Source organism: Electrophorus electricus, chromosome 2, assembly GCF_041902795.1.
Source record: "Electrophorus electricus isolate QZ-2024a chromosome 2, ASM4190279v1, whole genome shotgun sequence".
Classification (NCBI taxonomy): domain Eukaryota; kingdom Metazoa; phylum Chordata; class Actinopteri; order Gymnotiformes; family Gymnotidae; genus Electrophorus; species Electrophorus electricus.
In genome coordinates this window covers 33,061,974-33,079,075 of record NC_137498.1, presented here as the reverse complement: position 1 = coordinate 33,079,075, position 17,102 = coordinate 33,061,974, and the positions used below count along the sequence as shown (strand labels likewise).

General features: G+C 40.8%; 1 protein-coding gene across 2 annotated transcripts in view; it reads left to right on the top strand.

Annotated features, from left to right (window-relative positions):
• The window catches only part of cacna1ha (calcium channel, voltage-dependent, T type, alpha 1H subunit a), a 66,369-nt gene that overhangs the window by 33,469 nt on the left and 15,798 nt on the right, over positions 1-17,102 (top strand). For both annotated transcript variants that reach the window (XM_027022194.3, XM_081699642.1), the window contains 8 exons: positions 1,176-1,335; positions 1,995-2,310; positions 3,877-3,969; positions 4,077-4,854; positions 6,054-6,418; positions 15,261-15,412; positions 15,800-15,985; positions 16,330-16,447. In XM_027022194.3, the coding sequence (XP_026877995.3) occupies positions 1,176-1,335; positions 1,995-2,310; positions 3,877-3,969; positions 4,077-4,854; positions 6,054-6,418; positions 15,261-15,412; positions 15,800-15,985; positions 16,330-16,447 (2,168 nt within the window). The remainder of the gene's footprint in view (positions 1-1,175; positions 1,336-1,994; positions 2,311-3,876; positions 3,970-4,076; positions 4,855-6,053; positions 6,419-15,260; positions 15,413-15,799; positions 15,986-16,329; positions 16,448-17,102) is intronic.

Genomic DNA, 17,102 nt, shown 5'->3' with positions numbered 1-17,102 from the left:
CAATTAGCCCAAATGGGGGACTAGCCATTAACCTGTGCTGGTTGACACCTCTAGTGCCTCTTCCTTGAAAGTGAAAATGGATCAATGGTTTGGTTTACAACAACATACACAGTTACTGATCTATAATATCATCATCTGTTAGCTTCTACCTACGCAGCCTCAGAACATAGTGGTGGTTTCAGACAGGAGGAATCCATTTTGGAGCGGTCTGGATAGACTCTCTTTGGTTAATGTAGCATTAGTTGTCCCTGAGGAAGGTTATTTTCTATTGCTGATGTTCTCCTGCAGCATACACATCCTGACAAGTCCACTGGCGTTCCACTGAACCAATTTCACCCTGTCTTTGCATTTGCAGAGTCATGATTACGTAACCTGTCCTCTGCACCCGGTTTTAAACTTTTTTATTGTTTCCAATGGCAGTAAAAAATCTTTATGAATTTGATCAGATCACATGAAAACTATTTCATTTTGCTTTTTTGGCCAGACATTTCCATTTATTTATGCCTACTAAATTGATGATACCTGTGATATCTATAGAAATAGATGAGCTGTATGTTGTGGCATCCTTTGAAGTGCTTGTACTATAGAGAAATAATTCTGGACATTAATGGTCCCTGAATGCTACAGACAATGGCTACTTATTAATAGAATTAGAAATGAAATTCAGAAGAGAATTTCAATGCTCTCTGCTAAACACTGGCTGTTTTAATGGCAGTGTGGTTTAGCAGCATAGCATATTTCACATGCACGCTTTCTATGCGTGTAACAGTTAGATGGGTTCCTTGGTACTACTGCAGTGCACAAAAATGCACTGCAGTTAGACACATTTCTTCACTTAGTCAAGCATTACTACATGTGCAGCTGTTCTAGAGGTTGTGAGGCTCAGATGTTTGCCATCAAAACTTTGCATAAATCCCATGCAGGGCATGTTGTTATCCACAGCCTAAGCTTCTGTTAGCTGGAATGATGCTGTATAATCTGAGACCATCCTTAAGTGAAATGTCTCAGGCTCTGTGTGGTTCTGAGGAATTCACAGAAAGCTAAAAAGCTGAATGGCAGCACAGAGCTCAAAGCAGTACAGAGCATGGATTATGCCACTAAAATGTTGCACTCTCTCTCTCTCTCTCTCTCTGTGCGTGTGGTTGTATGTGTGTCTCGCTTTGTGGTCTCTGCAGGTATGAGGATACTGGTGACTCTGCTCCTAGATACTCTGCCTATGTTAGGCAACGTTCTCCTGCTGTGCTTTTTCGTCTTCTTTATATTTGGCATTGTCGGCGTGCAACTCTGGGCAGGGCTCCTAAGGAACAGGTGTTTCCTGGAAAAGGAGGTGAAGGAGTAAGTAGCTGTCCTCTCCTGTAACTTTCTTCTCCTGCTCTTACTCTCTCCACTGTGATCCAAAATGAAAGGCAACTGTTGCCAGTTTCTGCTGCATCCAATCTCATGAATAGCACATAGCAGCCTGGTCCAAATGAGGATTAAGCAGTAACCCCTGTCCAGTGGAGGTGCCTAGACCACTAATGCCACTTTGGCATCAAAGTCATTTTAACTCACTGACTTTCAGAGGACAGAATGAAAGCAGATCGGCCAAAAAAACACCCCCCATGTCCTATTATCTGTGCCACATATATCATAAGAGGGCAGCAGTTTATCATCTCGCTTAGCTCCAAAAGATGACTTTGAACTACTGGATTACTGTCTTATCCCTCTGTGGTGGAGTTGCTGGGGAGCCTCAGTAACCATCTCGATTGTAAAACCACTGTATCATGGCCTTTATTCCACTATGCATTGTATATGTTTGTTCTTCTGGCCAAATAGCAAATGCTATTGTTTATTTGTAATGCTAATCAATTCACCTCTGTCTCTGCTCTCAAATCTTATCATGTATAGCATGCTTGTGTAGCTTGGTCATGCATTTCTGTTCCCCCTTGGGGGGTTCAGCTGTTTGTTTTGATTATACGATTTGTGTCTCAGTAGCTCCTCTCTTCTCTTGGCAGCCAGTATAATCTGTCCTTCATGAGTCCATACTACATGCATGAAGACGGGGAGGAGAGCCCGTTCATCTGCTCATTTGAGAAGGAAAATGGCATGCTCCGTTGCCACGATGTACCCCCTCTCAAGGAAGGAGGGACCGAGTGTGCAGTAAACCCGCCCCTGGGTCCAGCCTACACCGGCCCAAACGGCTCCATCAGCAGGAGCAACTGTGTGAACTGGAACCTGTACTACAATGTCTGTCGGGCCGGGGAGCTCAATCCTCATAAAGGGGCTGTGAACTTTGATAATATCGGATATGCTTGGATTGCTATATTCCAGGTGAGTCATGTTCTGATCTTGATCGTGAAGCTTCTTCTGTTCTCTTGTGCTGAAATCAACAAAGTGGTAAGACATATATGGTTTAAGTGTTGCAATTTTCTGTTGAAAAGTAGGTTTTGGTTACAAAGTTCACACCTCTACTGCTCACTTTTTCTTCTAGACAGAACGTACTAGAAAGCTCCATTAGTCACTCCAGCTGCAACATGTAATTAAATATCCTCTGAACAAATGTAATGTTCACACTGTTATCCTGCTCCTATTGCCGCGTACAGTTCTTCTTTTTGAACTGTGAGCTGCATTGTCCATCTTTGTCAGTGGAATTGAAATGGTTCCTGGAATACCATAAAAGCACGTCTTCTTGTATAAATTCATCAGCACACAGGGCCAGGCCTCAACACCCTGCTTAAGGGGACAGAATATGCGCAGGCACACTGCTGGGTGGGGCTACGGGGTATTCAGCCATGCCATCTCATCTTGTCGATCACACAAGGACAGCGTCTCACTGTTCTCCGGTAATAAGCGCCCGCTGTCCTGAGGTCGCTCTCATTAGTTTGGGCACATAGCATGGGACAAATGGCTGCCCAGTCTCTTCCCCGGGTTAATGATAATGCACACTGGGCTGTAATTTAGGAGGAGGGATGACGACTGTTTCAAATATGTAAACATGGGAAGATGACAGGAACTCTCCTCGCATGCCAGCTCCTTTAACCCTGCACTAGACCTTCATTAGCTGAGTGACAGGACATGACTTCATTTGCAAAGATTGGAGGTGAACAGTGCTCTGCATGTTCTTATGAGCTGGCCACTGGACATACCCCACACACTGTGGTCCTGTAAAGACCTGTATGTGCCACCTGATTGCCTTTTAACTCTACTTGACACATATCTCACCATGAAATTTGCTGTGCACTTAAAAAGCCTGCAGTCCCTAGAAAGTGGTCTATTATAACTGCAATAATAGCATAATATATTAAATGATATAAATGGAGAACACCCAGGAGTGCTGTCCCACAAAATTTAAGTAAGCTTGTATAAGCAAAGTGCCACACTCCACAGACCTAAGTGGCATTGTTTAGTGTTAACTCAAATACATATTCTTGTTCTTTGTTTCATAAAATTGAACATGGCAGTGCTATAATAATGAACCATGTTCAGTAAAAATGTGCTGTAAAATTGTTTTGAAGTGTGTTTTATCTGAGCTAACTCTTTAAAACAAGATGCCTTGGTATCTCTGCCTTTCTAACTTAATATAAGCAGTCCACCTTTGGGTTTCTGTCCTTTTATCTTTCTGTCATATTTTCATCTGAAAAATCCCAGTGGTAAACAACATGAAAGACTCGCAAAACTACTTAGTCCCTCGACTATCTTTACCTGAAAGCGTGTAGCGTTGCAGGCAGCAACTGTGTGTTGATTAGGCTGTCAGTGAGGAGAACACACACACAGATTAACTGATGGCACTACAATAAGTCTAGCCAACTCCAATACACACATGCCTTGCAGTGTAATCATGATTCATCTCTTCATACCCATCACAATGTAATCTTTTGTTTTCTTCTCCCCCCACAGGTTATCACTTTGGAGGGATGGGTGGATATCATGTATTATGTTATGGATGCCCACTCCTTTTACAATTTTATATATTTTATATTGCTCATTATAGTAAGTGTGCTTCTTTTTCCCCCAAGTTATATGTGGTTTAATGAGAAAACTGCTTGCTGTGCAATCTAGTTTAAACCGTGGAGGTTAATATGCTGTGTATTTCCCAGGTGGGCTCTTTCTTTATGATCAACCTGTGCCTGGTTGTAATCGCGACCCAGTTTTCAGAGACAAAGCAGCGTGAGAACCAGCTTATGAAGGAGCAGCGAGCACGCTACATGTCCAACGACAGTACACTGGCCAGCTACTCGGAGCCAGGCAGCTGCTACGAGGAGATGCTTCGCTACATCAGCCACCTGTACCGCAAGCTGAAGCGGCGAGCCTCTCGCATCTACCATGGGTGGCAGAGTAAGCGCAGGAAAAAAGTTAACCCTAACAGCAGCCTGGCTGGAGGGTCCGGGGCAGGGCCTGGTGGCGTTAACGGCCACAGCAGGCCCAGGGGCAGTGGCTACTGGGCACGCTCTGTCCACAGCCTCGTTCAGCACCACCAGCACCATCATTGTCACATGAGCAATGGCAGCATCAGCCTGAATGCCTCCTTGGCAGGCAGTGAAACTCTTGAGATGAGGTCCATCACAGCAGGGGCACAGATGACATTGCCCTCGCGGCCAACCACTGGGCAGGATCTTTCACCAGTGGCCCAATCAGTGCACAGCATCGTTCAAGGTGACTTTCATGAGGCCCCGCAGATTCACACAGGCACTACAGCTGGTGTGACTCAACTAGGGAGGCTTAATGGTGGCATGAACTATCCTACCATATTGCCATCCTTCATCTGCAGCTATGCAGGCAACAACACTACAGCCAAAGTGAAGGTGGAGTCCAACAATGGCACAGCAGATGTGGCAGATCCCTTTGAGAAACTGCAGCATCTAACAGGAGACCATAGTAAGAGCTCTTTTTACTCCAGTCCACAGCTCCCTTCACCTCTTACTGCCCTCAGCTGCTGCAAGGAGCTCATAGTCAGAGACTCTGTCAGTCAGCACTTTACAGTGACAGAAAATCTATGACCTAAATGTTAAAGTCATTAACAGGATCCTTAGACCGGTAAGGTATCTAACCGTAGAGTGCAAGAGCGGAAAGTTAAAGACTTTAGCTCTGAAGATTTTTTACAAACTTGGATCAACATTAACTGCTCATCAGAAGGGTAAGCTCGTTAAAGAGGTGTACTCTGTCATTATGAAGTATTTGACTCTGTCATTATGAAGTATCTCATGGGTGGTTAAATTTAAACATTTAAGTTGATTTGTTTTTAAGTAATTACAAATGACATTCATGGACTGCATGAGGATTCAGTTCAATTTCAGGTTTGTATTATGAAACTTTGTATTTAACTTATCTCTCTTAGTGAATATGACTAATACATTTACCCAAGATACACTGTGCATGCTAATTTCTCTTAATGGTTAGACTCTCCTTCTGTTCAACTCAAAAGGTTGGTGCTGTATGATAATGTATTATGAGTATTCACCAACAATGAAGAAGAAGACCAGGATGTTAAAATTAGATGGTGCTTTTTTTAAAGACCGTGAGAGGAAAGGCATGAATCAAAAGGACAAGGCATGGAACAGACCGCTGGAGGGTTGTGTTTTTCATAAATGGTCACCTGAACACAGCTGCCAGGCCTTGTATCCTCTGTGTATGGCTGCTCTGCTTTGTTTTGTGGACTTGATTTAACTGTAACTGACACCTGGGCATTTGCCTGAACAGATTAGGTTAAAAATAAACTGGCAGTTGGTGGTAATGTTGTGTGGCCATGAATCATTTGATGACATTTGTAGTATCAGCCAAATGAACCTAATGGGGTAGATGATTAAATCATCAGTAAATTTGGACTGAAAATTGAACACACAAATTTGGTTGTCTCCTGGAACAGTACTTGCAAGTGCAAGGGAATAATGACACTGGGAGAACTAGTATAAACAAAAGGGTCCTTCAGGCAAGCATGCTATTGAAATCCAAAGTAGTCCACCTCACATTTGTGATTTCTCAAAATAGGTGTGTATTTATCTTACTGGGATTTATGAGACTTTATCCGCATCAGCTGTTGAAGGGGAGCATTGCTGAGAGCAGCGTTCTTCTTGCAGGTCACGGCCGCCTGCTGCAGCACATGGTTGGCATGGTGCCCACCCCACTGCTCTTCGAGGTGCTGGGCTGCCCATACTGTGCCTGTGCACTGAACACCATGGATCTGGAGCTGGCTGACTCTGAGTGCACCCGCTATGAAGGGGAGGTGGTGCACGAGCTTTCCCATGGCGCAGAGTTCAAGCCAGGCCATCCACGCCGCCACCACCACCACCGGCGGCTAGAGGACCGCGGGCACTTGTCCCGGTGCTGGGATGACTTTAGAGACGGGATGAGGCACATCGTGGATAGCAAGTACTTCAACCAGGGCATTATGATCGCCATCCTCATCAACACCTTGAGCATGGGGATAGAGTACCATGAGCAGGTGAGTGTAAGCTTGGGTCCCTTAGCCGGTGGCCGGCAGCTCTGGAGTCTCTCATGAGCACATGGCTTCCGCTCATCTGTTTTACATCTGCTATTGTCAAAGTAAGGGCCTAAGATAGCAGTAAGATTACTTCAGCAGCAATTGTTTGGAAATTGTTGCTGGAAGAGAAAAAAAGCAAGTTGAAGGAACAAAGGGCATTTTCTTCAGAAGCGAATTGGAACCATGTGGCCTGTGTCTGGTATATATCGAGAGCTGAGCAATGCTATCCACAGAAGTGCAGTATCGGACTGCTGTACACAAAGGGATTAGGTAGTTATTTCTTTTTCATTAATAAACAGTGAAGAGGGATTCGTGGCCTAATTTGTGGATAACAGGCTCATGGTTATGTAAGTGTGTGCTGCACTGCTTCATGCAGCAGCTCCTCTCACTGAGAACTGGCCTCACCCAGAGGGTGCAGCTCTCTGGCCAAGCAGGCGCCTGTGGCTTCAGATTCATCTGATTCAATCAAGGTCTCATGAGGAGGGACTCACGGATGTCGGACATCCCGTAACCTAGTTACAGCCTGACATTTGCTGCAGCTGTTATTGTGTGTGTGGGAGAGGCTTAGCAACATGTACACATGTACAGTGAACATGGATGAAGTAGACTAATGCTGAGATTTCTCCTATTATACTGATATATTGGAGTATGTTTCATGAAAAATACCTTGCACTGCATTTTTGATCATGAAACCTTTTTATGGACTAGAATCAAAATTTAGAACATGTAAGTTTGATATCAGCAGCAGACATTCTACAAGCAGACAGAGCAGATGAAGACTGGCTAACAATGACTTTGTTTATATTAGCAGTGGTCAATGCACACCTTGATCCTACTGCATGAGTTAATGATAAATCCACAGAAGCTGGTGTGTGAATAAGCCTTATTAGCTTCCTTTGATGATACCTGCTGATTTTTAAAAAGACTGAAAATATAGTCATTGGGTTAATTCCTCAGGTCCAGATTAAGGCTATAACTAGACTCAAAGGATTTCCAAAGGTTAATCACCAATGACATTGCATTTCCAAGACATTTCTTGACAAATGTCTGCTTGCATTTTTTTCCATGCTCAGTGTATAGTAGCCAAATTAGCTTCATTGAATAAGAGTCATAAACTAAATATGCAACTATTTTGCTGGCACTTTCTCTATTTTGCTCAGGACTGTGCATAGGAAAATATACATATGTTTTGTTACACTTCCACTAGTCACAGTGGGAGGGATGTTATTGAGTTATGCCTTGGCTTTGTGCAAGTATGCAATATAATAAATGTCAAGCTATAACACAAGTCCTTTGTCCATTGTGAAAATGTAGAGTATATTCCTCTATTTTAAATCTGTACCAAGCCCAGTCTTTGATTCGGTGTATGTAGTAAACAAAGACAATCACAGCAGCTGTTCAGTATATTTCCCCATTACTGTATTCTTGTTGCCAGTTCACTACACCTGCTTTGCATGTCAAAAAATTCCATTTAAACCTCTTACAACTCAAAGAAAATAGAAAGGTTGCTATCTTTAATAAAAAATAAAGTAGAACAGAAGTAGACTGGAATCTATGGCAGATTTGCTGCAAACAAATAACATACAGAACAATAATTCAGGAGCTACATATTGCACATGGTCTCCATAAATAATATATATATATATAGAACAAAAACAGTGCACAATACTGAATACCAATAAAAATAATCTAGAACACTGACCGCATGTAGAATAACAGCATGTAGAATAACAGCATGTAGAATAACAGTTTAACAGTTAATAAGTAGTTGACATGTAAATGCATGTAAAAACATAAAAATAATCAGGTACATCTTAAGTGTAATACAACATCAGAGGAGTTGTTAGCAGTCTAACTGGTGTGTGCTAGCACTGGGGAAGAGAGACTGTTATTGAATTGTGAGGAAAACTTAATGAGCTTTCTATTTTAAATAAATGTTGTATACAGCACCATGTTCTCTAGAAGTCAGTCAGACAAAGCCTTTCTTGGCTTAAAAGAAATTACATAATAAATAAATTGGGAAAAAAGGCACTCAAGGTTCCTATAGTAAACCTTACAATCCTGGTGAATTTAGCTACCTTCTCTAGGCATCATCATGTAAACATGTCTTTTGTTTTATGTCTACTTTCTTTTTAGTACCGTTAAACTCTCTCTTAATCACACAAACAATTAAACATGTGGTTGTAATGTTTTTCCAGATACTGAATTCAGGTCTAAACATGTGAATTTTGAATGCAGTTTCTACAGTGTCATAGTAATAAAATGTTTCTTTAGGATGGTAGCTCGAGAAATCATGCGCGGACTATTGACCTGCGTAGGCATGTCCTCTGCTCTTGGCACAGGTGGGTGAAAGGTCAGGAACTTCATGCATTTCTGGCACTATCAGGCACCTAAACATATAAACACAGCACCAAAGAGCAGATCAGTCAGCCTCACACTACCCACACTAAGCTCTTGTAGCCGGAGGGCTGGGTTTCTGAGGGCCTGATGGAGTAGTGGAAAACTAATGGTGATCCAAGCTTGATAATAAATTGCTTGTTTGCTTGAAGTGAGTAAGAGGCATGTGGAAGGGGCTGTGCTAGTTGCTGATGAAGGAGGTTGCAAGAGAATGGGTACAACATCTCTCTTCTCAGCTGTCTAATGTCAGGGTCATAGAGATTGAGCTTTATGAGTAACACAGTCACTGAACAACACCAGTGTATCACCCTCTATGGCTTATGTTAAGATTGCTTGTGATTGCCATCACATCCCTGTTAATTCTCTTTATCACTGTCCCAGAGAACTGTGTTATGATATGTACCTTCATGCTGTGGTGCACATGATAGATTTTATATGCAGTCTATGGTACGGCAGCTGTACCATGTACCTTTCTCCAGATAATGGGCAGCTCCATTATCTTGCAGCTGTGCAACAGTTCGTTGCGGGTTGCTTTGTCTAGCCCCACTTACCAAGGCACCTGAAGTGGGTGATATGGAGGTACAGCTAGTGTGGAGGAGCTTGTAGGCTTTGTGGAGTGTGATAGATGGAGAGGAGTATTGTAAAGAGAGCCATGGCTGACCTTCTGTGGAGCATGTCACAGTTGTGTTAATCCACATTGTGCTCTTATCTCCCCTGTTCTCCCCTCTTCCCCTTTATCCCCTTCTCCTCTTCCCCTCCTCCACTTCTCCCCTCCTCCCCTTTTCCTTTCCTCCCTCTCCTTTCTCCCCTCCTCCCCACACCTCTCTAGGGTCTGCAAACCACCAGGCCACCTTTATGCTCCTATTGTTTTTCAATAGCTTGTGCCCTCATGTATAGCAGATGTGTCTGAGGCAACAGCACTGGGACTTTGCAGCTCCACACTCAGCCAATTAGAAGAAAATGAGAATGGATTTCAATTTGTGTGTCATTTATAATGGGCAAAGTTTAGGGCTAGTCACAAAAGGAAGATAAAGCACTTTTCGATATTGTGCCAGATAAGCTAAAATAAACCTCCTCTTTTTGTCCTTTTTGTTTTGTTTTTTTTTTACTGTTGGTGAACAATATAAAATCTGGCAATGAATAAAGTATGTATCATTTGTTCTACATTGAGCATAAGTGCCACAGACTCTGTTACACAAAAAAATGGCAAATGTATTCTGCCTATAGGATGTAGCACTAAATTCAGAGTTATTGTGAAATAGCAAAATAGCATCTTATGATTAAGACAATCGTACTGAATTTATTCAATGACCAACTCACGGCTTGTGTCAGGGTAAAATTATTCAGAGCATAAATAGCACAGCTAAAAGAGTCCCCCACCTGGTGAGAAAAGTCACACAACAGTAAACATATAAACATTGCAATCTGTATGTATGCTTGGCTTCTTTATTCAAGATACAATTAGTGAAAAAGTAAGTAATTTAAGTTGGAGCCAGATATTTTATTGAAGTCCACTATTTGTTGTATTGGTGTCATGATTGCCCCCAAGTGATGGATTAAACGTTTATTGAGGTAGTTATGAATGTTACAACCCTTAAAAGGCATAAAGTAGACTATATTATGCAGAGTATGTAGAGTAGACAATGTACTTGTATGTCTTTGATTTAAAGTTCAAAATACCATTACCTGAAAATAAAGTGTCTTCTTCTTTATTAGACTATTGATCCAGGTCATGCTGGATTTAAGTTGCTTTAAAGAGATCTCAAAACATCTTGACATTTAGAAATGGCAAATGCACTGAATAATAGTTCACAGTGTCCTGATTAATGAGAAATCTGCTTGTCTGATCAAAACAGGTACTGATTTGACCGACCTTCATGGAGCATCTGAGAGTAACAAATCAATCCCAATTCTCACAAAAACAGGCCTTATCTTTACACCTCAGAGCCATTTAATGTACTTTGTGAAGCAATTAGTATAGTATGATATGAGATGTTGTGCTAGCATCTCCTTTTAGAGATGAGCTTTCTCTCAAACCTGCTCCTGGAGTACTTCTAAGACGTTTTATGGGCCCTAACCCTAGTCTCCCAAAAGCATTATTATAAGATGGTAAAAAGATTATTGTTTGAACATTTCATTGTTTAAACAGTTCAAAAATATTCTTAAGGTATAGGTGTATTAATTTCTTGTCACTATGAGCAAGTCAAAAATACTAACATTGATAACCTCAAAAATAGTAATAACCCTCACCATTTTTACAAGCCATTCAGAATCTTAGACTTCTTCTTTGTAAAACTATGCTATATTGTTCCCAATAACAAGTTTGAGCATTATACTGCATGTCAGCTGTTGTGTGGGGGATGTTCAAAATCTTAATGGTAAGCTTGACTCCTTGTATAGTTCACTACCAGTTACCCACAAACTGTGGTGTGCATTTGATGTTCTCTGTATTTCTCCTGTATACTCTGTACTGAATACACAGTATATGGCCTTTATTAAAGAACTAGAGTTGTCACAACTGTCAGAGAGGGCAATGTTGTATACAAATGTAAAAAGCTCAGTAATGGAAACTGAGGTGACATATGGCTTAGTTTTTCAACTTCTATGGACATAAATTGTAATATATAAGACCTTTTTTCTATGGCTAGGTAGGGGATGTGTGCTTTACTTTCTAACCCCTAAATTGCATCTCAGTCATTTCATGCAAGCTGCAAGTTGGTTAAAACCTGCCATTTATACATGTCCATAAATTGGTACAACTCTTGATAGCTTGTTGATATAATACATCTTGGAATCAGATAACGGAAACTGCAGTTATTTTCGCTGGCCAGTTGGAAATGAGGAGTGAGTGAGCTAGGAAATAATTCAAACCCAACTCTAGAGAACATTGGAAGATTACTCAGATACACTACTAGGTAAGGCTTATGGTTGGACTGTGCATACATCATAAACAAGTTAATCAGTGGGTAAAGGTAATTTTTTGGTATGATTTTTAGCAGATGTGCACAGCCAAATTTAATAGATTACAAGACCTACAAATTACATAGACCTATTTTAAAACAGAGGCACAATAAAATCTTCACATTAAAAGGAGTATTGAATATGTAGATGTTAATAAGGTCTGGAGAGATGTATGATACGGTGTTATATGCAGTACAAATTCTTTATTTCTGTGTGAAATGGATGTTTGTACATGCATATAGGCTGAGCTAGGTTGAGTCAGATTTGAGTAGTGTAAAGCAATACTTTTGCACATTGTAACAATGTGCTCCAATGAAGGAGGTAATAGGTTGGAGACTAAAGTACAAGGTGTCTATTGTGGTTACCAAGGGTCACAGCCTTGGGGAAATCACCGTAGTTACTTGTTTCTGGTTATTCTGGCATTGATGGCCCTGAGAGCTCTGAGTTTGAAGACATGGTGTCCAGGGTGAGTGGGGTCAGCTATGATTTTGCCAGAGTACTTCATGACTCTTATGTTTTGTGTGTTGACAGATTCACAGTCCTGATTATGTGCTGCAGTTTGACTGTTCCTGTGAGGTGAAGGAGCCAAACCAAATGGTTATGGCAGAGCTGAGGATAGGCTCAGTGATTGTAGCATAGGCCTTGATCATCAGAGCCTGTGGCTGGTTGAATTTCTACGGCTGCCTTAGAAAGAGCATCCTCTGCTTTGCTTGCTTGGTGATGGATGCATAGGTGCTCAGCAACTTAAGTAATACCTCATTTGAAATAATAGACCCATGAATGTGGAGGAGGAGTGGGAAGGGGGTGCTCTGTGTAGAGTCTAGCCACTGCAGTCTAGTCACTAGCTGCTTTACTTGCTTTCTGTAGGAAGACTTGTTTCCATTGGTTATAAGGCCAGTCACAGTGAAGTTATCGGCAAACCTTATGATCTTGATGTAAGGTTCTTTGGAATTACAGACAAGCATGCAAAGCCACTGAGGTGTACTGGTGGCTGGGGGGTTTTATATTTGTTTTCCCAGCTGCACTTGCCTCTCGGGAAATCTGTGATCTACTCACAGATGGTATCTGGCACAGACAGCTGGGTTGACTTGCAGAAGTTCTGTGACAGTGTTATTATTAGGTGAGCTAATGTCCATGAAAAGAGCTTTTACATATGTGTTAGGAAACAGCCTATTTAAAGTAATATATATATATATATACACACTGAAAGCTCAATTTCCTTTATAAGTGAACATAAATGTAATAGTACAGTTTTCACTGTAATGCTAATTAAAAACTGCATTTTGTAAACTTCAGAAACATCTTTCTATACATGTACAGTGGGTGTGCCAATGGATGAATATTTGAAATAATTTACATGCATCAACACAATACACAATGAACAAAAAAAACCCTACAACCTATGCTAAATATCAGCTACAGTGAGGCCATACATACCATGTTGGATTTGTCAGGCCATCCAGACCATATTGGATTGTTTCTTTTTCCATGCTCTCCAGCTCTGAGCTCTTCTACCTGCTGCCATCGTCGTCTTCACCATAGAACAGCACATTATGAACCTCACTAATTTGAAATCTTTTCATTGATCACATAAAGTGTCTTCTGTACATATTCTCACCAATATCAAATCTGCCAGCTGCAGTACTGTAAGCTGTGGACTCACTATTAACCCTAAAGTAGTCAAACAGTAGAATAAACATACTGCATATGAAGATGACATAGAAAAAACATGTCTACACCGTGTGGTACAATATGAAACGTGAACTAGGCTTAATTTGAACATTATGCCATTCTGTGAGTAGGTAGGAAACTGTTCTATGAAAAAACATTGAGAGGGAGCATGGTTAAACCAAAAAATTTGTAGAAGTTGATTCTTGTAAATTATTAGATGTCACAGATTGATTTTAAATATTATTGTACTGGTCAATCAGTGTGGACATTTTCCTTTAAAACATGGTACAGGCTTTTCACACATAGATTTGTTTTCAGGTCCATTAAAATTCTGTAGGCTACACTAATGGGAATAGGGCCATTAAGAAACAAAAACCTTTATAAAAATCTCTGAACAAGAATAAATTCATGAATGATGTATCATTAATGTATCTTATATAACATAAGCCTGTTTTGTATAATAACAGAGAGAGATACATCTGTGATCAAATACAGGTTTTGATCTTTTAGCCAACATGAATGCTCTAATTTTATTCTTGTTACTCATTACATCCAGTTCTTGTGACTGCGAGCACACAGAAATCAAACACACCTTTTGAAAAACAGCCTAGAATGTCAATCCTTTTGCTGTAATTAATTGACAGACATGGGGAAAAAACCTTTAGCAAAGTACTGGTATATAGCAGTTTCTGTTTGAAGTTAATCACCCTTAAGTGGAGACATTTCTATGCATGTTATAGGTTTTGTACTCCAAGCCATGTTCCACTTTGTTTGAGATGAAAAGTGAAGTGTTTTGATATTGAACTGTAAAATATGTTACCTTTGGGACTTTTTTAGAAATGGGTGGATGTTCAGATGTTGTAAATATCAGGTGGGAAATGCTGTAGCTGCGAGAAGCCCCTGCTTATGGCAGGACTTAGCTCATTAAACAAACTGTAACACTCAGACATCAAACCAAGTTTAGCGTTTGTCATTGCCTACAGAAAAAAACATATACAAAGGTTTTAGGTTTCTATTATTTGATTTGTTTTGGCATTGGAATGTGTAGTGTAAGTAAAGGTCTTACCGGTCTTACCGGGTCTCAGGTGGTGTGGTGAATGCAACATAGAAATCAACAGTTTAATATATTAACTTGATCTAACATGAGCAGAATCCGGGTAAGGTCTGAGATTGAGTGCACTCTAAATTATTAGAAGCAGAAGGAACCTTTGGCTTTATACCTGCTTTACAATGTATTGATTTGTAGAGGAGAGCCTACAGATAGTCATCTTGTATGTTCTTTACATCATTGGCATTGTCTGCCTTAGAAAACACATGGGGATACATCTAGTTGAGAAATAGCTTATGATGGGTAGTTTATAGGGGCACTGTCTGATTCTATTGCAACATTGCTCAGCTCTTGATAAGCAAAAAACTTTGAAATTGGCCTAGTCATTGTTTTAATCCTGCAATTCTAGACTTTAATGTCTGTATGAAAATGTATTTAGTGACTAATCAGTACTAGAGCCATTTTAATAGCTTAGGGTAATAGCTTAAGGTATTCATTATATAAATACTGTTGGAAAAAAGTATGGCCTTCCATTTAGATGGAGAAGTGCACTGGTTCTATTGAGTGCTGCTACATTTATTGCTTTACATATAATATGGCAGTTTGGAGAATAGGACTTTGTCAGAGTGGTTGTGGACCTTCATCTTTAGCACTGCCAGAAGGCCATTAACACTGGTTTGTGCTACAGTGGGCTAATGAGATGTGGCTTTCTGTTCCCTCCCACAGCCTGATGTACTGACAGACATTCTAGAGATCAGCAACATTGTCTTCACCAGCATGTTTGTCCTTGAGATGATCTTCAAGCTGCTGGCCTTTGGCATCTTTGGGTACATCAAGAACCCCTACAATATCTTTGATGGGATCATTGTAGTGATAAGGTAAGTGCTTCTACTGCACATGTTACTACACTGTACCATATTTGACTTGGCTCATTCTAGTACTCATTCTTATAATATTGTAATTCATTCTAATGGGCTAACTGTAATTACACATTTCCTTGAAGACCTTCATGAGCTAAAGCTGATGTTTATAATATGACCATTTGACCTGCATCTCCATCATGGCTGTCACCATGAATTTGTATGATTTATTTGGCACATGTGCTGATCTTGTTGACTCAGTGTGTATATGTGTGTGTGTGTGTGTGTGTGTGTGTGTGTGTGTATGTGTGGGCGTGTGTGTGTGTGTGTGTGTGTGTGTGTGTGGGCGTGTGTGCATGTGCGGGTGCGCATGTGCGTGTGTGTGTATTGGTGTGTGTGTGCCAGTGTTTGGGAGATTATCGGGCAGGCTGATGGGGGGCTGTCCGTGCTCAGGACCTTTCGCCTACTGCGGGTGTTGAAGCTGGTGCGCTTCCTCCCAGCTCTGCGCAGGCAGCTGGTGGTCCTGATGAAGACCATGGACAATGTGGCCACCTTTTGCATGCTGCTCATGCTTTTCATCTTCACTTTCAGGTGCTCAACAGCCACTCGTCTGTCTCACTTAATTTACACAGAGGGGTTAATCCACAAATTGAGGGATGCTTCAGATATTACCCACAGTCCTGAGGCAGGAAGAGAATGAGCAACACCACCTACTTAAAAACAATCTTGAAGGAATTATTTTTATTTTATAATTAATTTTATTTTATGATTATTTTATAATAATCACATCTAGTTTTTAATTGGTTTTGGTGGTTCACATCCCACTTTATGTATTAAGATAATGAACACATCTTGAGAAAAAGTAGTAGAGGGTATAATTTCTGGGTTTTAAAGCCACTAACATTGCATAAATAAGTGTTTGAACTCTTTTGCAGTATTCTTGGAATGCATCTGTTTGGCTGCAAATTCAGCCTGAAGATGGAGAATGGAGACACGATTCCAGACAGGAAGAACTTTGACTCCTTGTTGTGGGCCATTGTCACTGTGTTTCAGGTTAGAGCTGGGATGTCACCCTACTGGGTGGAGGTGGGGGCTAAGGGCAAAAAACATTATCATGAACACGAAGGCTATAGTGTCATGTTGAGTGCCTCCACGCAATTCAGTGGCCCGTACTCAGGGATTCACTGTTTTTATAGGCTTTAGGTTTGTAAAGACTCCATTATCTGTAGAGATGGTGTTTCTACTGTTCAGCTCACAGTCATCATTTCACAATCTTCATGTTTGTTGTATCAGCACAATTTTCTCCATTGCTGCTAAGGTGCTGAACCTGCATTGTATCTGGCTGTGCTGTGCACACTTGGAGGCATATTTTCTGCTGGAAACATCTGCAGATATTATATCATGGAGTGAATGGATATAATAACTGAACTGATGTGGCCAAAAACTCTAGCTAACAAAAAGATATTGAAATTATGTACTTTAAAAGAACAATTGCCTCGATTTGTTTTTATCACCTCTGCCCTATGGCTGGGTTAGATAACTAGTGAATCTTAATTTGTCTAGTGTATTTCAGAAATGATAACTTACACAAGGACATAGTAAATACACACACATCACGTTGTTTAAGTCTTCAAATGACAGTAGGCAAATGAACCAACTGCTGTTACCAGCTTCATTGCTGTGTTTGTAAATCTTTCTGTGACAGTTT